This window comes from Carcharhinus amblyrhynchos, chromosome 7 (assembly GCF_965287045.1).
Source record: "Carcharhinus amblyrhynchos chromosome 7, sCarAmb.v2.hapA, whole genome shotgun sequence".
Taxonomy (NCBI): Eukaryota; Metazoa; Chordata; class Chondrichthyes; order Carcharhiniformes; family Carcharhinidae; genus Carcharhinus; species Carcharhinus amblyrhynchos.
In genome coordinates, this window is record NC_137330.1 from 78431366 (window position 1) to 78454446 (window position 23081).

At 42.5% G+C, this 23081-nt stretch overlaps 2 protein-coding genes across 3 annotated transcripts in view; both read left to right on the forward strand.

The window, feature by feature from the left end:
- Window positions 1-13382, forward strand: part of LOC145345076 (4-galactosyl-N-acetylglucosaminide 3-alpha-L-fucosyltransferase 9-like) — a 67945-nt gene extending 54563 nt beyond the window's left edge. Inside the window, exon 4 of the mRNA XM_080192644.1 lies at window positions 11736-13382. Within this exon, the coding sequence (XP_080048770.1) occupies window positions 11736-12796 (1061 nt within the window). The 3' untranslated portion in view covers window positions 12797-13382. The remainder of the gene's footprint in view (window positions 1-11735) is intronic.
- A 5363-nt stretch (window positions 13383-18745) lies between these two features.
- The window catches only part of ufl1 (UFM1-specific ligase 1), a 56217-nt gene continuing 51881 nt past the window's right edge, over window positions 18746-23081 (forward strand). For both annotated transcript variants that reach the window (XM_080192645.1, XM_080192646.1), the window contains exons 1-2: window positions 18746-18859; window positions 22489-22634. In XM_080192645.1, coding sequence (XP_080048771.1) covers window positions 18783-18859; window positions 22489-22634 — 223 coding nt within the window. In that variant the 5' untranslated portion in view covers window positions 18746-18782. The remainder of the gene's footprint in view (window positions 18860-22488; window positions 22635-23081) is intronic.

The window sequence follows — 23081 nt, forward strand, 5'->3', positions numbered from 1 at the left end:
GGGAAGTAACTCTGGAAGCGGCCAGCACAACGCCCAGGCTAGCATCGTGGAGTGAAGGACCAGGTGAGATCAATGTCCTGCAAGTGCAGCCCAATGCTGCCAGTGCAATAGGTTTGAACACTATGACAAATTGTGCAAGGGAAGAATTCTGAAATGCATGGCCCAAAGATGAAACCACATGTTGGGACTGCAAAACCAGGGACACACAGTTATACTTCTTGAATGAGATCAAATATGTTGCATAAATGGCCATTTAACAAATTTTAAATTAGATACAGAAATCAACATGACAGTTATGTCAGATTAAGAACTGTGGTTAGTGGCCCACATCATCCCTGTATGCATCAGGAGGATTACAGCTTTTGGTGAAAGACACTGAAGTATAAGGACAAAGCAATACAAGAGACTTTGTTCAGTGTCAACAACCAGGACTGCTAACTACTGCCTGTTTCAGATTGAATGTTCTGCACAAGATTGATGAGGTCAAGCAACAAAGGCCTGGTTTCAAATACAAAAGTGAATTCCTGAAGCTCATTACAAGACTGGAACATCTGAAAAATGCGTATACTATCACTTCAAAAGAGGAAGTTAAACCTGTGTGCCTTTTCACTTCACAAAAGGGTCCCCATCCCCTCATGAAACAAGTACAACAGCAGCTGGACAGGATGTACAACATCTCCCTATTCATAAAACCAACTGCATAGTGTTTCAGGATGATCCCAATCCCAAAATAGAATGCATCCATCTGATTAGCATTGACTTGACACAGCTTAACAAGGTTGCAGCCAGAGAAGTTCATCCTGTTTTCTCAGCATGCGAAAGCCTGACTAAACTCTGGAAGAGCATGGTATTACGCCAAGCTGGATACAAACAGTAGATACTGGCAACTTATTCTCAATGAGGAGAGATTCTTCAGCAGATTCTGCTTCAACTGCCTGCCATTTGGAATCACCTCAGAGCCAGAAATGTTCCACAACAGTCTTATAACACTTGCAGGAAGTTGAATAACAAATAGAGCTGGCTGGAAAGGGCATTGACCATGCCTGCACCAAAAATGAGATGGGTAGCACACAGCCAAGTGATGATCTTGCACCAGCTCATCCCTCAGACAACCATACAGTGAGTGCTTTGTCCTGTTTCAGAGTCACCTGCCATTCACTAATTTTCTCTCCTTTCTGTGACAAGCACACCTAGAAAGCCCCTGAGGGCCTCCACAAGCCAGGCCCTCAGTCCTGGTGACATTTTGACTGAGGTGGCCAAAGGACACCACAGCAGAAAACCACATCATTCCTCCTTCCAATTAGCACCTCACTTCAGCAAGGACACATCCTCATTATTTTTCAAAGGATTAGGACAATGTGATCCTGATGTTTAACTATTCACTCTCATATTGAAGTGTATGGGTGAAATGAGAGTGATAGCAAGGCTGGTGTTCTGACCCCTGATGGAGGGCACTTGCCTAAGAGGGTACTCAGTGCAATTCTTCATCCTCTTGGTGGAACCTGGTGGCAATGAGAACTTCACACAAAAAGCTGTCTCATCTGGCCCAAGCTGAGGCCTCTTTCCCTGCAACCTCAGCTTCCTCCAATGCATAATCCCTATCCCCTTCGAGGTTCTCCTCTTTGGATAAGATGTGCAACTCCTCCATTTCATCATCTGGCCAGTTTTCTTTGCAGCAGCAGGTTGTAGGACACAGCAAGCCCATAATGATCCATGAGACCCTTTGGGGGCTGCCCTGGAATGTTCCACCACATCTGTCCAGGCATAGGAATTGCATCTTTGTAATGCCAATGGTGTGCTCCACTGATGACTTGGTAGCGGCATGAGCATCATTATACCTTCTCTCAGAAAGATTCTGTGGCCGCTCCATTGGTTTCATCAGCCTCATCCTTTGCAAACACCCTTTGTCACTGAGAAGCCAGCCTAGATCCTATGTGAGCTCTCGAAGATGCCCAGGACCTGCAATCTATTCAAGAATTATAAATAGTGGATGATTCCTGAGTATCTGGTGCAACCCTGCATGATCAGTTCCTTCATAGTCACAGATCAGCTGTGTGACCAAGTGGTAGCCTTAACAGTTTACGTATTGAAGTGCCTGTTGCCAGGGAACTTTGATAACCTCATGAATGCAGTCGACGGCACCCTACACCTGTGGGAATCCAGAATACAGAGCAAAGCCCAGTGCTCTGGATCCTGGCTTGCTTGACCTCCGTCAATGTTGACATAACTATGGACCTTGGCAAAAAGGATCTCTATGATTTTTGCTTGGACATTTGAAAGCTTCTCCAGTCACTCCAGTTGAGCCTTGGAAGGAGGCATTGGTGTAGAGGTTCAGTGTCGGGATTGCTTTCACAGCCACCAGAAATAGAAATTGTCCCAGTCCCCATGGCACCAATTCCTGGAGAATGTGGCAAATGTGAGTCACCCGGTCCGTCGACGTGCAGAGCCATTGGTAACTCATCTGCAGAAAAGATATGTGAGATCTGTACACCTTACGTCTTGGGAACAGCCCACGCAGAGCATCTCTAGAAGAAGTCTTGCTGGCCCTTAATCTTGTGTGTTTATCTCCTCTCTTCGGCAAGCCAGGCACCTATGTTGCTATCTTCTTCTTTTCTCCGGCCTGCAAGTGATAATGCAGACAACAAGGAACACAGGCTGAATCTTCCTGATGGTCTCCTCTCTGCAGTATGAATGAGAACCTGACAAGAATCAGCATTAGTCTCCAAAGGTCCTCTTTCTATCAATAACTTGTCAGTGAGCCTGGGTTCAGAAAGTACTTGCCCTTGAAATTTTGGCCAGTGTGAAGTGTGTCCCAAGGTTCCACCACAGTGCTCCCCACCCCCAACACCCCCCCCCTCCCCCACTCCTCGACCCCCTATCGAATTTAACTTAGTGCTATGACATTGCTTTGGCCAGATGCTTGGAAGTGCTGCTTTCAGCTCCAGGTACTGGGATTCTCATTCATTTATTTATTTGTTTATTTTATTTATTTGTGCCTCTACAATGCAGAAGGAGCCCATTCAGCTCACCAAGCCTGCACTGACAACAATCCCTATAATCCTATCCCTGTAATCTCTTGCATTTATCCTGCTAATCCCCCTGATACTAAGGGGCAATTTAGCATGGTCAATGGTAGTGCAGTTACATGTGTAATTATGGAAACACCTCCCATCATCCAGAAGCAGCCTAATGTTAAAGTTCCTCTCTACCACAGACCTCTAGTCTTGTCCCAGTATTCCTTGATCCCATCCTGTTTGAGGTGCATATCCGCTTGTTCATCCCTGAACATTTTGAAGTGGTTGTATCTTTGCTCCATTTGAATCTCATCCCTTCCCATCTTACATCCTCGGATGCTCCCACAATTTCAAAGCTGCAGATACCTCGCCTGCCTGAATTTGTCAGCCATAGTCCATTTGATGTCTGAAATTGCACAAACTGAGGACCATGATGTTAGGACCACATCCTGCACACAACACACTGGCTATAACTGGGACTGGGTGACATGCCAGCCCCTTCCTTGGGCTGGGACAAGAGCAGTCATTACAAGTTCAACAATGGCGGCATGGTAGCACAGTGATTAGCACTGCTGCTTCACAGCTCCAGGGTCCTGGGTTCAATTCCTGGCTTGGGTCACTGTCTGTATGGACTTTGCACATTCTCCTCGTGTTGCATGGGTTTCCTCCGGGTACTCCAGTTTCCTCCCAGTCCAAAGATGTGTGGGTTAGGTTGATTGGCCATGCTAAGAAATTGCCCCTTAGTGTCCAGAATGCGTAGGTTAGAGGAGTTAGTGGGTATAATATGCAGGGATATGGGGTAGGGCCTGGGTGGGTTGTGTTCAGTGCAGACACGATGGGCCGAAGGGCCTCTTTCTGTACTGTAGTGTTCTATGATTCTACAAAACAAACTGAAGCACTCCTTCACTCAGTGCTCTCCCACCCTGGATTTACATCAATTTGTAGCAGTCTCTCTCACCATCCTGGTGCAGAGGATAATAACTCCTGTGCCTTACCCACTCATGTGTCTGAGTACAACCTTCCCCACTCATAGTTCTCAGTGATGATCTAATCCTGCAGTCCTTTCCCCTGCCTGAAGCCAGTTGTTCCCTTCCATAGCACAGCCCTAGCCCTAGCTACCCATGTCTTATCACTGATCTGGTAGGTAGAGACTTGCCTGTGACACCCCCCTGGAAGTGATGTGGTACTGTCTGTGAAGCCTGAAACCAATTCTCATGTAGGTAAATGAGCCTCAAAGTCATAGCGAAGTGCAGGTCACCAGATGCATGTCGCCTACATACTGTTGTGAAATGCATTGTTCTAATTGCATACCAACGTATGCAATGATCCAGGATGGTGGAATGATCCCAGCAGGGCATTCTTATAATAATGAAATACAAAAATTGTAATTAAATGGTGTCAGTATGTTTCTCTACAACAGCAAATTGTCCCTTATAGGGAGGAGCACATTTCCACATGGTGGAGCTGATGCAACTATTTTAAACTACTAAAACAGGAGTAATTAAGGCACTAAGAGAGATGTTTTCTAGCCAGAAGTGGGAAGGACTTAGGGAAGGAGTTCCAGGATTTTGACCCAGAGACCATGAAGAAATGATATATTTACAATCAGAATGGTGAATAGTTTGGAGGGGAACTTCCAGGTGGTGGTGTTTCCATGTATCTGCACTCGTGTCCTTCTAGATGGTTGTTAGTTTGGAAGATGTAGTCTAAGGATCTTTGATGAGTTCCTATACCTTGCAAATGGTACATACTGCTGCTACTGTGTGAAAGTGGTAGAGTGAGTGAATTTTTGAGCATGGGATGCCAATCAAGGATAGGCAGGAGGGAAAAGTGGGGGGGGGTGGCGTAGCTCTGCTGATTAAGGATAGCATCACGGTGGTAGCAAGGGATGATATTGGAGCCAAGGAGCAGAGGGTGGAATCGTTGTGGGTGGAGATTAGGAACAGCAAAGGGAGGAAGACGCTGGTGGGTGTCGTCTATAGGCCCCCGAATAATGATCTGGAGGTGGGGCGGGCTGTTAACGCGCAAATAAGTGCGGCGTGCAGGAATGGGACGGCCATAGTTATGGGGGATTTCAATCTGCATATTGATTGGTCGACCCATGTTGGACGCGGGGGTCTCAAGGAAGAGTTCTTGGAATGCTGCCGGGATAGTTTCCTCGAACAGTGTGTGTTGGAGCCGACGAGGGAGCGAGCTATCTTGGATCTGGTGCTATGTAATGAGGCGGGTAGAATTAGGGACCTTGTGGTGAAGGATCCTCTTGGGGAGAGTGATCATTGTATGGTGGAGTTTCTGGTTCAGATGGAGGAGGAGAAAGTGGGTTCCCAGACACACGTCCTTTGTTTGAATAGAGGGGAATACGGTAGGATGAGAGAAGAATTGGCGAATGTGGACTGGGGGAGCGCGTTGGAGGGAGGGTCTGCTGAGGAGCAGTGGAGGATCTTTAAGGAGATCTTTCTTGGTGCTCAGCAGAAATTTATTCCGATGGTCAAAAAGGATAGTAGGAGGAGAGGTAATAAGCCGTGGATAACGAAGGAGGTGAAGGAAAGTGTTAAACTAAAAGCGGAGGAATTTAGAGTAGCTAAGAGTAGTGGGCGAGAAGAGGATTGGGAGAGGTTTAAATGTCAACAAAGATTGACAAAGAAGTTGATAAAGAAGGGTAGGAGAAACTATGAAGCTGGGCTAGCGCTTAATATAAAAAAGGATAGCAAGAGTTTTTATAAATATATAAAAAGGAAGAGGCTGGCTAGGGTGAATGTTGGTCCTTTAGAGGATGAGAAAGGGGACCTAGTGGTAGGGGATGGGGATATGGCTAAGGTATTGAATAACTTTTTTGTTTCTGTCTTCACGGAGGAGGACGTGAATAATTTGCCGGGTGTTAGCGATGGAAAGGTGATAGGACTGGAGGGTCTTAATGACATTACTGTTACTAGAGAGGCGGTGCTCAACAGACTGGAGGGGCTGATTGTGGACAAGTCTCCAGGACCGGATGGAATGCATCCGAGGGTTCTGAAAGAAATGGCGGAGGTGATAGTGGATGCCTTGGTGGTTATTTTCCAGACGTCGCTGGATTCCAGGGAAGTGCCGGATGATTGGAAAACGGCTAATGTTACGCCGTTGTTTAAGAAGGGTGCCAGGCAGAAGGCGGGGAATTATAGGCCAGTCAGTTTAACGTCTGTGGTAGGTAAAATGTTAGAATCTGTCATTAAGGAGGAAATTGCGAGGCACCTTGAAGGGAATTGCTTGATAGAGCAGACGCAGCACGGTTTCATTAAAGGGAAGTCGTGTCTGACAAATTTACTGGAGTTCTATGAGGATGTGTCTAGGGCGGTGGATAGAGGAGAGCTGGTGGATGTGGTCTTTCTAGATTTTCAGAAGGCGTTTGACAAAGTACCTCACAAGAGGTTATTGCAGAAGGTCGAGGGACATGGAGTTGGGGGTAGGGTGTTAGCGTGGATAGGGGATTGGTTGTCAAATAGGAGGCAGAGAGTGGGGGTCAACGGGTGCTATTCGGATTGGCGGATGGTGACTAGTGGAGTGCCCCAGGGGTCGGTGCTGGGGCCTCAGCTTTTTACCATTTATATAGATGATCTGGAGGAGGGAACCGAGTGTAGGGTGTCGAAATTTGCTGATGACACCAAGATTGGGGGAACAGCAAATTGTGCGGAGGGTGTGGAGAGTCTGCAGAAGGATCTAGATAGGCTGGGCGAATGGGCCAGGAAATGGCAAATGGAATTTAATGTTGGCAAGTGTGAGGTGGTCCACTTTGGTAGGAAGAATGGTAGGAAGGACTATTACTTACGTGGCGAAAAACTGCAGCAGGCGACGGTGCAGAGGGACCTCGGGGTCCTTGTGCATGAGTTGCAAAAACCCAGCTTGCCAGTGCAGCAGGTGGTCAGGAAGGCGAATGGGATGCTGGCCTTCATAGCGAGGGGGATTGAATATAAAAGTAGGGAGGTCTTGCTGCAGCTGTATAGGGCATTGGTGAGGCCGCAGCTGGAGTACTGTGTGCAGTTTTGGGCGCCGCACCTGCGCAAAGATATTTTGGCCTTGGAGGGAGTGCAGAGGAGGTTTACTAGGCTGATACCGGAGTTGAGGGGGTTGAGCTATGAGGAGAGGCTGAATAAACTAGGCTTGTACTCGTTAGAGTTTAGAAGAATGAGGGGAGATCTCATTGAGACGTATAAGATGATGAATGGGATGGATAGGATAGAGGTGGAGAGACTCTTCCCGCTCAAAAAAGACAGTAGGACTAGGGGGCACAGCCTCAAGATAAAAGGGGGGCAGTTTAGAACGGAGTTGAGGAGGAACTTCTTCACTCAAAGGGTGGTGAATCTCTGGAATTCTCTGCCCGTTGAAGTGGTGGAGGCTGCCTCGCTAAATATTTTTAAGATGCGGGTTGATGGGTTTTTGATAAGAGAGGGGATTAAGGGTTGTGGGGAGAGGGCGGGAAAGTGGAACTGAGCAGTGACAGATCAGCCATGATCTTATTGAATGGCGGGGCAGGCTCGAAGGGCTAGATGGCCTACTCCTGCTCCTATTTCTTATGTTCTTATGTTCTTATGTTCTTATTCTGGATGATGTCAAGGTTCTTGAGTGTTGTTGGAGCTGCCTCATTCAGGTAAAGGGAGAGTATTCCATCACACACATGACTTGTACCTTGTAGATGATGGATAGGCTTTGGGGAGTCAGGATGTGAGTTACTTGCTGCAGCATTTCAAGCCTCTGATGTGCTTTTGTAGCCACAACATTTATATGGCTGGTCTAGTTCAGTTTCTGGTCAATGGAAATGCCCAGGATGTTGGTAGTTTCAAGGGGTGATGGTTAGATGGGTGTTGCTTGGCACTTCTATGCTGTGAATATTATTTGCCAATTGTCTGGATATTGTCCTTGTCTTGCTACGTTTGGACATGGACTACTCCAGTATCTGAATGGTGCTGAACGTTGTGCAATCATCAGCAAACCTTGCCACTTCAGACCTCATATTGGAAGGAAGGTCATTGATGAAGCAGCTGAAGATGGTTGGGCCTCAAACACTACCTGGGGTATGTCTGCAGTGATGCCCTGTGTTGTAAAGTGAAAGGTGGGTAAATGTACCTTGACTAACATTGACCAATTTGCCGTAACTCTTTTTAACTCAGGTGCTTACACGGTGAGATAGACAAAGGGGACCAGAATCAGGTGAAGGTCCAACTTAACTTTATTGACACTTTATCAAGAAAAGATGATATTTAACCTATTCACAGGACTCTTCAGAAAACGGTCTTTAATGTCAAGTAAACAGTCTCAAATCTACACTAGCTATCAACTTCTAATACATGCTACCAAGGATTCACTACACCTTATCCACACCCTATCACAATATTTGAACTGCTTATCTGAAAAGACTGATTGGTACCCATTAAATAAGGCTGGGACAGGCTTTGAACGTTGGTTGATGTTTCAGGATCTGAAGTCATCAATTTGGGCTTTCTCTCTCATCTAAGGTTGGCTCTGGTCTTCAGTTCATCTCACTGACGTGGTCTTTTGGATCTGGTCAGTCTGATAATGCTCGCCATGAGGCACAAGGAGCTGGAGATGCTGCTCTGCTTGGCTGCCAGTTGAAGGTGCACTTGGCAGACACCAATGAAGAAAATGCAAAAAGGCAGCAAGAGAGAGTTAGGGTTGCAGGCTGCTCTCTTCATGTCCTTCTCTAAGACCTATGCCGTTGACCTCCTACTGAGCTTGTGCCACCAAGCCTACGCACGTTCTTCTAACAAAGTAGGTTCACTAGGGATGTAAACAGTAGTTCAGTCTGAAACAATGTAGTCATTAGCACCTGACCAGGCAGTTCCAGGTTGGGAAGTTGATTGCCCAAGGCCTAGCTGAAAAAAGCTGCCTGTTCCAACTCTGCAGTTTGCAAATCAGAGTCTGGCTATGTTTAAACTCGGCTTCCACATTTTGCATTTTTATCCATGCTTATGAAAAGTATCAATCTTTTTGTAACAATACTGGAGGTTATCGGTCACCTGACCACACCTGGAACTAAGACAATGGACCTACAACAACTACAGCCCTCTTCTTTTGAGCTTGATATGACTCCAGACCAGAGGAGAATTTCTCACAATTCCCACGACTCCAGTTCTAATGTGGTTCTTTGACTCCACATTTGGTCAAATGTGGCTTTGAAGTCACTCTCCATTCACCTCTGGAATTCAGCTCATTTCTCCATATTTGAACCAAGGAAATCAAGAGCTGAGTGGCCCTGACAGAATTCAAACTGAGATCAAACTGAGTAAGTGCATCATGATAACACTGTTGATGACTTCCTTCGATCACATTACCAATGGTCGAGAGTAGACAGACAGAATGGTAGTTGGCTGCTTTGGATTTTTCATGATTTTTGTGTATTGGATATGCCCAGGCAACTTTCCACATTGGTGGGCAGATGCCAATATTGTAGCTGTACTGGAAAGGCTTGTCTAGATACATGGCAAGCTCTGGAGCACAAGTCTTCAGTACTATTGCTGGAATATTGTCAAAGCCTATAGCCTTTACCGTTTCTTGATATCACATGGAGTGAATTGAATTAGCTGAAGACTGGCATCTCTGATACTGGGGACCTCAGGATGAGGCTGAGATGGATCATCCATCTTCTGGCTGAAGATTGTAGCAAATGCTTCAGGCTTATCTTTTGCACTGACGTGCTATGCTCCCCCCCCATCCCCGCCCCCCATCATTGAGGGAAAAGTTTGAAGCTGTCTCCTCCAGAGAATATCGGTAGCCAGAAAATTGCCATGCATGGCTTCTCTACACAGATACCATTGTATAATGATTTATTCCTCCTATTCTTCATTCCCTTGGTGACATCATTCAAAAACACATCAGTTTTCACATGTATGCTGACAACAATGGTACAATGTGAGGGTGAACCAAGGTAGGAAGACAAGAGAAATTTTGTGAGAGGAAATGTATATCTATGTTTATTTAGTGAAGTCACTGAAGATGAAGAATTATGCATTGCAAAGTTTCAGTGATGAAAATAGGAACGAGACATCTATGAGATCATGATATTTGGGCAATGTCAAACAAGAACTTTTGTAGGGGTCCTCAAACATTGTTAATCTTGAAATCAGACTAATGGTGTTCTTTAGCTTTCACCAGACAGGCAATTTTAACCTAAGGTGACCAGCAAAAACTGACAAGATCAGTTTTTAATACTCTAACTGTTGGGAGTAATCTAGCACAGGCTGTAAATATACAATGAACGTAAACCTCCATGCCTGCCCAACAAGTTAACTTCAATTACCTCCTAGGTCACTGAACTAGTTGCACTTAATATCTTATCAGTCTTCAGTCACTCGTTCATTTTATTCCTTTGGGTTTGTAATTTTAACAAAATAATATTGTTTTTTGTCACCTGTATTTGATGGAATACCTCTGTCTGATATCTTAATTATCTAGCTAAATTTCAGTTTACTTTTAAGTGTTTCCCTCTCATTTCTCTTCTCTCATACTTATAGTGTAGATGTCCTTTCTGTAATGCATTGTATTATAATAGTTTTGTTGTAGTGGTAATATAGAGATCTAGACTAATAATCTAGAGCATTTGAGTTCAAATTCCATCATTTCTGCCAGAATTTGAATCCTTAAAAGAAGCCTTAAAAGAGGCCAGAATTTGAATGCATTCTTTTAAAAAGATCTGTAAAAGTGAGCATAAAGTTGTAAGTTTGTTGAAAACCTCACATGTACACCCCACAGCTTCTAACCTCGCCCTCCAAGGCCTCTAAATACGCTGACTTATTTTTTAGCTATGATTCATAAAGTCAGAAGATTGTGGGTTCAAGACGTGCTTCAGAGTGTTGAACTCAAAGTCAAGGGTAATGCAGTCAATGTTGCACTACTGGAGGTCTTTCAGAAGAGACATGTATTTGAGACCATGTCAATATTACAGGGCAGGTGACTCGAAGTCCTATGGCATAACTTCAAAGAATCTCCCCAATATTCTCACAGTACCAGGGACCCAGGTTTGATTCCAGCCTTGGGTGACTGTCTGTGGAGTTTATATGTCCTCCCTGTGTCTGCATTGGTTTCCTCTGGAAGTCCCAGTTTCCTCCCACAGTCTAAAGATATGCAACGTTGGGTGGAAGGGCCATGCTACATTTTCCCTTAGCGTCCAAACATGTAGGTTAGGTGGATTAGCAATGGTAACTGGACAGGTTTACAGGGATAGGGTGGGAAGGTGGGCCTGGGTGTGATGGGCCAAATGGCCTCCTTCTGCACTGTAGGCATTCTGTGGTTCTATCCTGACTAATAATTATTCCAAAACTAATCTCACTAAAACTAGTCATAGTCACATTTATGTGCTGTGTGAAAATTTGCTGGTGTACTTAATAACTGAAACCACAAATCAAAAATACTTCATTTGGGACATTCAGAGCCCTTTGGCAATCTCAAAGTTATTTTTTAATGCCTGACCTATATGTTGACTCTCACTGTTGTGATTTTGACACCAATGAGCCACTTAAGTATCGACTCAACTTGTTTAGCCAGTCTACTTAAGTTAACCATCATAATATTATTAAAGCTGAGTTAAACTGCAAATGCCGACCTTATTCGTGATGTCCATAATCATAAGAATAAGCTAGTTAAATAATTGGATTAAGAAATCAGTAGTCCTTGATGCAGTTTCAATGGCTTTGGTCTAAGAATCTGAACAACTTTTATTTCTTTTTATTACAGGATCTGCTAATATATCCGTGCCTCATAAAAAGATTTTCCGCAATCTGTTTTTTTCCATCATTTTTTTGGCCTGTTTTTTAACTTTATTGATGCCGTACATCAAGCTGCCGAACACACTGATTAATGATTCCACATCCGTGAAAAACATCGATATGCCTGCAACGAATTATACTGTTGTGCTTATTTGGTTTTGGCCTTTTGGTAGTAGATTTGAGCTCAATTCTTGTGAATCTGAGTTTAATATCCATGACTGTTATTTGACTGTAAATAGGAACCTGTACAATAAAGCCCACGCTGTCCTTATCCATCATTCGGACATAAATAAAGACTTGTCCAATCTACCCAAACAACCTCGACCGCCTTTTCAGAAATGGGTTTGGATGAACATGGAATCACCCAGCAACACAAAAATACAGACTGGACTTGATCCGCTCTTCAACCTGACCTTGACATATCGACCAGATTCAGATATCCAAGTGCCTTATGCGTCTCTGACAGTGAACAAAGTCCCCGTAGATTTTGCATTTCCCAAAAAAACCAACCTGGTGTGTTGGGTTATAAGCAACTGGAACAGGAATCATGCCAGAGTGAAATATTACAATGAACTCCAGAAATACATTAAAATCAACATATATGGTCAATTCTTATGGAAACGCATGAGCGATAAAGATTTGATTCCTATCGTATCTAGTTGTAAGTTCTACCTTTCCTTTGAGAATTCAATACATGAAGATTACATAACTGAAAAGCTCTACAATGCTTTGCTTGCTGGCACTGTGCCTGTGGTCTTGGGGCCACCTAGAAAAAACTATGAAAATTACATTCCGGGCAATTCGTTCATTCACGTGGATGATTTCCACTCAGCTAAAGAGCTTGCAGATTACCTGCATATGCTAGATGGTAACGAAGATTTGTACATGCACTACTTCAAATGGCGGGAGAAGTACACAGTGAGGATGGCTCATTTCTGGGATGAACATGCATGTAATGTGTGTGAGAATATAAAATATCATAAAGAACATAAATCATATTCCAGTTTGGAGAAATGGTTTCACGGCTGAATTCTAAAATATACCTTCAGTAACTATCAGCATTTGTGGAATGCATTTGCCTTTTCCCAACTACAATTTTTTTTTCATAATTAGGTGTCGGAAATTTGTTTTGGAGCGATGTTGTAAAACAGGAAATATCGATCGGCCATCCAATTTGTACACATCTGACATTCAGTTCCTTTGCCACCAATTTTTTGCAGCTGTGCCCAAGGCTAATTTCTACCTTTACTTCTTTTGTTAACCTAAAACAAATCTACAACTGTATCTGGTTATGTGAGAATTCATCGTGCCTTTGACACTTCGGCAGTGGATTTCTGAACATCATATCATCTGAATGGAAAACGCAATTTATTTTCAAGTAGAATTTTTTTTATTTTGAAAAATCTTCATTCTGTCTTTCCCCTGGCAAATGCCAGTTGTAGAAAAATAGAAGAAAAAAACCCTTACTGGAAATTAAGAAAAAGGTTTTCTGAAACAAATTAAGCAATTAACCTGAAAGTTTTACTGGAGTGATATTATTCAAATTATGTATGTTCAAGAAAAGAGCTGTATGTAATTTAGAAGCTATAAAACTGTAAAATTCACATGCATCCATTCTGAGTGAAGTAGCAGCACTTTATTTATTATTTATAAATAATACTTGATACTCAATTCATCACCATATTGCTGTGATTACATACAAAGTGGATGAAACGACTTGAAGACCCATTTCTAAAGCCTCTAACAGCAAGGTAATTCTGTGATTGACAGAATTTCTTCCTCTTTTTCATGTACCTCTTGCCCGCTTTAACAACAGCATCAAGAGACATGGGGTCTGCTACTACAGATATACTCATTACACCTTACTCTGCCTCTCCACTACCTCTGTGCTGTTGAACTGTTCATCTGAAATTCAGATACTTATGGATCACAAACCTCCACAGCATTTAAGGTAGTGGACAGTTCAAAATGGAATGCACCAAAGGGCCACCTAAGGCTATTTCTAACTTTGATATGATGTTGCATTGTATCTGTTCAGCAAAAGTTGAATCCCTTCTCAATCAGAAATAACTGCTTATCTGATAATACTGTTCTCAGATGTATTTAAGGAAGAATTTGATCTCATAAGTTGACATTTTGTTTTTGTGTATTTTGGGGTTTTTTTAATTGCTTTTCTAAATTCTTTCCATTTTCAAAATATTCTTGAATCATGTTTACTGAGAATTTTGTTGGTCCAGGTCACCAGTAAAACTTTTCATTGCACCAACATGTGATAGCCATTTTCCATATTAAAAATAGAAAATGTTGGAAGCACTCAGCAAGTCTGGCAGCATCAGTGGAGATCGAAAATGAGGGTAGAATCCTTGATTGTGCTAGGTTCCTACCCTTGGCGTGAATCTTGGAGCACACCCATCTCCCCTTGCAGGTTGTGAATCCCACAGACTCACAACCCTTTGAGAGAAGTCATTTCTCCTCATCTCTGTTTTAAATCTGCCAATCCCTTACCCTAAAACGATGACCTCTTGTTCCAGGTGGCCGTACAAGAGGAAACATCCTCTCCACATCTACTTTGTCAATCTCCCTTATCATATTGTACACTTCAATTAGATCTCCTCTCATTCTTTTAAACACCAGGGAGTATTGGCCTAAGTTTCCCAATCTCATCTCTGGAATCAATCTAGTGAATCTCATCTGAACTGCCTCCAATGCAACTACATCCCTTCTCAAGTAAGGGAACCAAAACTGTAAACAATATTCTAAATGCATTCTCACAAATGTTTTGTACGGTAGCAGCACTCAATTCCATTAGTAATAAATGCCAAAATTCCATTTGTTTTCTGTGATTCATGCACGAGGACACACAGACCCATCTGCACCGAAGCACTCCAAAGTTTCTCTCCATTTAGATAATAATTTGCCTTTGTATTTTTCCAACTAAAATTGATAAAATCACACTTATCCATGTTAGACTCCATTTGCTAAATTAGCCCTATTAACTACCTATATTCATTTCCAGACTTATCAAGAACCAATGGAAATCAATCAACAACTATCCCTGTTGGAACTTCACCTGTTCATGGTTAAGGGAGCACAGTATTGGCATCAAATCACTGGTACATGTGAGTGATGTCATGATCTCTGCTAATGTTCTCACAAAATAGCATTTGATGCAGACTATATCAGCAATGTGCATTCATGCAATGATACTGTTTTGCAACCATCTATGGCATGCATAGTTTTGAAAATATGGTCATTTTGCAAATAAATTTTGTGGCCAATAATCTGGAAATTAATTACCTCTTATAAAAGCATAATCAATGATCACCAGCATGCTTGTTAAATGTTAATTGTGTTGGATTAATTTGATTCAGTCTTTGTCCATCATTCCAGTACCTAAGAAAAACCAAGCAGCATGTCTTAATGTCTGTCGTCCAATGGCTTTGACATCCATCATTATGAAGTGCTTTGAAAGGCTAGACATGGCACGAATCAATTCCAGCCTCCCAGACTATATGGATCCACTACAGTTTGCCTACTGCCGCAACAGGTCCATAGCTGACGCCATCTCCCAGGCCCTGCACTCTGCCTTCTCATTCTTCATCTTTTCATGAGTGGGAACAGTTTCTCCCTATGTACCCTTCCCTGACTCCTCATGATTTTCCATATCTCTCTTAAATCTCTACTCAGCATTTTTTTCTTTGAGGAAAACAGTCCTAACTTCCCCAATCCTCCTCATAACTAGCATTCCTTATCCCTGGAACCATGAACCATTTTGTGAATCATTTCTGCAATCTCTGCGATGCCATCACATCCTTCCAAAAATGCAGCATCCAGAACTGGAAACAGTACTCCAGCTGAGGATGAACTAGTGTTGTACATTTCTTAATGTAACCTCCTTGATCTTATACGCTGTGCCCCTCTAAATAAAGCCTAAAGTACTGTATACTTTTTCGCCCACGCTCCCACCCTGTCCTATTACCTTCAGACTTGTGCACATTGATGCCCAGATCCCTGCGATCCCAAATTCCTTTATTTTATATTTTCTCTCCATGTTCTTCCAACTGAAATGAATCATTTCACACTTCTCTGTTTGGAACTTCTCCCTGTCGAAACATCCATTGCATCACTTCACTTTTACTCATATTTAAATTAATTTGCCTTCTATCTGCCCACTCCACCAATTTGTCTCTGCTTTTTTGAAGTTCTGCATTTCCAAGTTTTGTATCAGCTGCAAACTTTGAAACTGCATCCTGCGCATCAAGGGCTAGGTTATTATTAATCAGGAAGAGCAAGAGCGGATAGTACCAAAACTGATAATACTTTACCAACACTAATAAAACTTCCTGCTATTAACAAACCTTACTAATACTTATAAACCTTACTAAAACTGAGCACAACTTACCAATGCTAACATGTTTTACTTAAGAGAAAAAGATAAGACTCAGTCTCTACTCACTTGTTATTTGTTGTTAAAAGTAAATATTTTTAACTTTTAAAGTCCCGGTGGTGTAGATTGGCTCTTATTGCTGCTTAGGGACTCAATCATCTTATGACTCTTCTACAATACCTCTGTTCATCTATTTTAAAATAAGGGCACTCTTAGGCCTCTCTTCCTGAAGGTAAGTGCTGTTGAGCTCACTCCTAGGGCTTCATTTATTTAAACAAAGAAGAACAAAGAACAAAAACAGCCCGGGAAACAGGCCCTTCAGCTCAACAAGCCCGAGCCGCCATTTTAACATTACCAGTCCCCCCTCCACCCATGACCCTTATCTATGATTATGGCAATCCACATTGAGGGAAACTAATTTAGGGACAATTTATTACCTCCAATCAGCCTAATAGCACATCTTTGGGTGTGGGAGGAAACCGGAGCACCCGGAGAAAACCCACGCAAGCATGGGGAGAATGTGCAAACTCCCACAGACACTGGCCCAAATCCATGTGTCTGCACAGCAAACAGTGATAGTCACTGAGCTGTCGTGTTGCCCAGCATCTGGTCCAGTTTAAGCGCACACTAACAACATGAAGCACTAGGCTACTCTCGAACATTCAAGAGCAGCCCTAGTACGACCCATCGCGTGTATGCCCCTTGTTGGACAACAAGGCGGACCGACTTAAAACCTGTGAATTAAAAGAGAAAAACATTAGTATCATTCCTCATCCTTATACATTGCTAATGAACCTTATTTAAAACAATATTCTATATCCTCCCATCTCCAACCCACTCATGTGCCTGTCTAAGTAACTCTTAAACAAATCCAGCATGCCTGCCTCCACCACCTTGCTTGGCAGAGCATTCCATACCCCCAATACCCTCTGTACCTCCCTCTAATATCCGTGTTATACCTCTCCCCCCTCACCCTAAGCCCGTGGCCCCTCGTGCTGTGTGTCCCTAACATAGGAAATAGCTTACCACTGTTTACTCTACCTATACCCTTCATAATCTTATATACCTCTATTAGATCCCCCCTCAGTTGCCGTCTTTCAAGGGAAAACAGCCCCAATTTGCTCAATCTTTCCTCATAACCCAGTCCTTCCATACCAGGCAACATCGTGGTAAACCTCCTCTGCACTCTCTCCAGAGTCTCCACGTCCTTCCAGTAGTAAGGTGACCAGAACCGGACGCAGTACTTCAAATGCGGCCTAACCAACGTTCTATACAACTGCAACATCGGACTCCAGCTCTTATACTCTACTCTATTTGTTCCCACTCGTTTTTTTTTACTGAAAATGTGTCTCTCACCCTGAAATTCCTTTGTTAAATTTGTTTAAGTCAATTTTTTAAGTCCCAGTCCCTCATTTAATATTAATTTCCTTGTGATTTTTGGCAGGCTGTCTCTCCCTCTACTGTAAATGCTGATGCAAAGTAATTATAATATGTTTGCATTTCCTTATTTTCATTGAACAAATCATTGCCAGTTTTCAATGGACTTAAAATGCTCCTGATCTGTCTGCTTCCTAACACATTACTTTGTAGCATGATACCCTTTTCTGTTCTTCCTTTGTCTCTCACTTGCCAGGACTTTTTGTTTTTTTTTCAGTTTTTATGCCTTTTACTTTTATGTTGCCTCTTAATTCTTTTCACATCCATTTTGGCAAGTTCAGCTCTCAAATGTTTTAAGTTATCACATTTTTTGAAAACCCCTGTCTTCTGTTGTGTCAGAAATCAACAGATTTGTTCAGTTTACAGTGGACTGTATCTGACTCATTGCATTGAAACAGAGATGTCAGTGTTGGACTGGGGTAAATACAGTAAGAAGTCTCACAACACCAGGTTAAAGTCCAACAGGTTTATTTGGTAGCAAACGCCACTAGCTTTCAGAGCACTGCTCCTTTGTCAGGTGGGTGGCCTGGGGTGGGCACTCACCTGACGAAAGGGTAAAGTCCCAAAAGCTTGTGGCTTTTGCCACCAAATAAACCTGTGGGCCTTTAACCTGGTGTTGTGAGACTTCTTACTGTATTCGTGTATCTGCCCCGATGCCTCTTGAACGTTGTTATAGGATTTGCTTCTCTAATGTAATAACCACCACTAAAAATGTGACAATCCCATTTCCCAGCACTTTCCCCGCCAATTACTATTCCAGTCCTCTCAGCTCCAACCAATCACCAGGCCATGACCCGACTAGTCAATCAGAGCGCAGAGAAAACGGACCAATCAGAGCACACAGAGAGAAAGACAAATCAGAGTACGGGGAATAACCAATCCGAGCGCAGGGATAACAGACCAATCAGAAAACGGAAAGAATGACCAATCAGAACGCAGAGCAAGCGGACCAATCAGAGTACAGGGAATGACCAATCAGAACACAGGGAATAACCAGGCTGAGCGCACTGTGAACAGACCAATCAGAACTCAGAGATTACGGACCAATCAGGGCTCAGAGATAATAACCAATCAGAGCACAGCAGAGTCGGGCCAATCAGAGCGGTCCCACGGTGGCAGCTGCGCGGAGTGTTGACGTGGGGCTTGTGTTGACTGTAGGCCGGGTTCGGGGCTGGAGCTGGGGCAGGGGCCATGGCTGCGGACTGGGAGGAAATCAGGCGGCTGGCAGCCGATTTCCAGAGAGCGCAGTTCGCAACCACCGTGCAGAGGTACCACTTGTACACCTTTAGTCCACCTCCCCCCCCCCCCCCCCGTGTCACCGCGCCTGTTGTCCAGCTCAGGCCTACTGCTTCCCCCAGGAACCACGGCCTCCCTGTAAGGCAAGGACTGGAGAGAAATCCCTTTCCAGTCTTTAAACTCCCGGCCTAAAAGAGCTCTCTCCCTCCCCTGGAAGAGCATATGTGAGTTTAGGGCAGGGAGGTAGTTCTACTGAACTTTGCTGTGTGTCAAGCTATTTTCTCGGTTATAACGCACTGCCTGTAGTTGTTTATGTTTTTTGACCAACGTGGAATGTCGAACGTGACAGCAGCATTGGAAATTCACAAACAATTTGTATTGGCAGAAGACACAAAACATTGGATTCATCATTTGTTATTAACAAACCTTACAAATCGAGGAAAAATAGAAACGTAGCTTAAATTAATTTGGAGGTTGTGGCTGCCACCATATGTTTGGAGAAAGTAATTTAAAGTTCTTGGGTACGTTACAGCGGCTTGTTTTAATAAAGGGGTTTAATGTAATAAAATGTCTCCCCAAGGGACTTTAAGAACTTTATGAAAATAAATTAGCTGTTCACGTATTTAGTCGGTGGAAGATTTTAAGTGCCATAAAGGAGGATAATGAGGTAGCGAGGCAGATAGGGTGTAGGTAGGATCATTCCTGAGCTAAATGACTCACCAGCTGAAGGCACAGCTACTGATCGTGGTGTAATTTTAAAAATTGGGGGTGTTCAAGATTTTGGAATTCAGCTGTCTAAGCTGAGTTACTAAGTCAATCAAATTCAGTGTATTAGATTGTGGCCTGAGTTTTCTCCATGGACACAATTGGATGGCTTCAAAAATTCCCCCATTGGCAAAATGGATACCAACAATGTCAAGTTATTAAGTATCTTAGCAATCTTTTTGGACAAGACTGAAATTAAAAATGAACACACATCAGGTTGAAGAATAAGATGCCAATGAAAGCACTAAACCCACACCAAATATAAATCTCATTTTTTCCATTTCAGCTCCTTTTGATCATTCATGCACAAGATGGACAGACAGAAATGACAATAGTCCTTATTACCTAGGGTTAACAAAAAACATTAAATCTGATTTAAAAATTAACAGTTCAGCTGAGTTAGAAACTTTTGTTATTTGCATGTAGAAGTGCTCATTAACTTGGCTCCTGAAAGGCTCATAACATTAAGGCTGTGTCCCTTAGTCCTAAGCTTGTTTGATTTTGATTTGATTTATTATTGTTACATGTATTAGTATATAGTGAAAAGTATTGTTTCTTGCACGCTATATAGACAAAGCATTCTGTTCATAGAGAACTAAAAGAGAGAGTGCAGAATGTAGTGTTACAGTCATAGCTAGGATGTAAAGAAAGATCAACTTAATGTGAGTTACGTCCATCTGAAAGTCTTATGGCAGCAAGGAAGAAGCTGTCCTTGAGTTGGTTGGTGCATGACCTCAGATTTTTGTATCTTTTTCCTGAAGGAAGAAGATGGAAGAGAGAATGTCCGAGGTGCATGGGGTCCTTAATCATACTAGCTGTTTTTCCGAGACAGCGGGTAGTGTAGACAGTCAATGGATGGGAGGCTGGTTCGTGTAATGGACTGGGCTTCATTCACAACCTTTTTCAGTTTCTTGCGGTTTCGGGCAGTGCTGTGATACAACCAGAAAGAATGCTTTCTATTGTGCATCTGTAAAGGTTGGTGAGAGTCACAGCTGACATGCCAAATTTCCTTAGTTTCTAACAATCGTAAGAGTTTGGACTTTATCAAATGCCTTCTGGAAGCGCATGTAAAATACTTTTTAAAAATATGCAGTTGAGGTTTGTCAGTCATAATCTATCCTTTTACAAACAAAGAATTCCATAGAATGGGAATCAAAGAATTCCATGGGATAGAATTCATACAGTGCAGAAGGGGGCTGTTTGGCCCATCAAGTCTGAACCACCTCTCTGAAAGAGCATCTTACACAGCACCCACCCCTGCATATTTACCATGTGTATCCACCTAATATACACTTTTGGATACTAAAGGTAAATTTAGCATCTTAATATCTTTGGATACTATGGGGGAAATCCACCTAACCTATACATCCTTTGCACTGTGGGAGGAAACAAGAATACCTGAAGGATAGCCAAGCAGACACACAGAGAATGCAAATTCTACACAGATAGTCACCCAAGGTTGGAATGGAACTGGCTGAGGCAGCATTGATAACCACTCCTGCCCACGTTCAGTAATTTCATGGCAGCAGATGTTAAACTAACTGACCTATAGTTCTCTGGTTTCTATCTCAGCTTTCTTAAAAAGCAGAGTAATGTACAGTTTTCAATCTGAAGAAATGGTTCTTGAATCAGGAACTTTGAAAGTTTGTAGTTTGTGTATCAGCAATGCTCCAAACACTTTCTTTGTTTGGAACTGTTTGGTCCTGTGCTGGCCCATACAAGCACAGTGGGACCATACTCAAATTCAAGAGCTGAGTGCATAAGCCAGCATTATTTCTATTTGTTCAAGGAATTTAGCGGTTATGCAAGTATTTATTGCCCATCTTGTATTGCGTTTGAGAAGGTGGTGGTGTGCTGCCACTTTGAACTGCTGCAGTCCTTGAGGTGTAGGTGCACCAACAATGCTGTTCAGAGGGAGTTCCAAGATTTTGATCCAATAGTAGTGAAGAAGCAACGATACATTTCCAATTCAGGATGGTGAGTGGCTTGGAAGCGAACTTTCAAGGGAAGGTGGTGTTCCCATGTATCTGTTGCCATTGTCCTTCTTGATGGAGTGGTCATGGGTTTGGAATATGCTGCCCGCATCTTGTAGTTGTGTACATACAGCTGTTACAGTACATTGGTTATGGAAGAATTGAATGTTTGTGGAAGGGGTGCCAATCAACAGGCTACTTTTCCCTGGATAGTGTTAAGTATCTTGTGTGTTATTGGAATTGCACTCATTCCAGGTAAGTGGAGCGTATTCCATCACACTCCTGACTTGTGCCTTCTAGATGGTGAACAGGCTTTGGGGAGTCAGGAGGTGAATTACTTGCTGCAGGATTCTTAGCCTTTGACTTGCTCTTGTAGCCACAATATTTATGTAGCTAGTCCGGTTAAGTTTCTGGTCAATGGTAACCCCAGGACATTTGATACTGAGGGATTCAGCAATGGTAAGTGGTTTGTTGACAGCAGTCCATCCAAGTGAAGAGTTTGATGAATAGATGGAAATACTCAGATTGTAAAAATTATTGTCATACTGCAGTAGTACTTTTCAGCAAAATTCCAAAATCTTTTAAGCCATGTAATTTATTTGTTCCCAGGCTATATGTCTACCTTGGCATCTGAATACAGAGGAATGTTTGGGCACCAGTTTGAAATGGAAATGATGATAAAATCTCATGAAAAGTTGTAACATAATTCTGGTTACAAAATATATCTTTTTATGAATACCAATGCCAGCTTATGGAAGTAGTGTGAAATCCTTAACACTTATTTAAGGGCTTACTAATGCAAACTAAAGTCCCATTTATTTTGTAGTTATAATAGCTGACTTCTGTGTTTCCTAAGCATATTCTTGATAACTAAAATACATGGCTTATACTTTAATCTTGTATTTCCAATGTCATTTGGACAGGTTGTCTGAACGAAACTGTATTGAAATTGTTGCTAAATTGATAGCAGACAAACAGCTGGATGTGGTACACACACTGGATGGAAAAGAGTACATCACTCCTGCACAAATTGCCAGAGAGATACGGGATGAATTATATGTTAATGGAGGTGAGTTTTGCATGTTGCTTGAAAATTAGATTTTAATTGACCTTAAAAGAAATTGTGTAAGATCTACATGAAGTTAAATGTGAAAACTGCAATTGAGTAATTGTGTGGGTCCAGCCAAGGATGTGTGCGGAATAACAGTGATGTTTGTTACATTTTTATTTTTTGCCATAACCACCTTGCCATTTTATTACCAGTCTTAACTTGTTGGGCATTGTTAAAACAAAGAAGGAATTTGAAAGCATTTACTAAGTTTGTTGATTATTGATGAGAGTATTTATATTATTAAGCATGTTACATGGGCTCTGTTCCATTGAGGACATCATTGTCATCCTGCACTTCATGGGAAATACCCCTGAAAAAGAATCCACATTTTACTGCAATATGCTATGATAGGAAATCCAATGTTGAAAACATTTCCTTATTCTCCTCCATCACACAATATTTGCT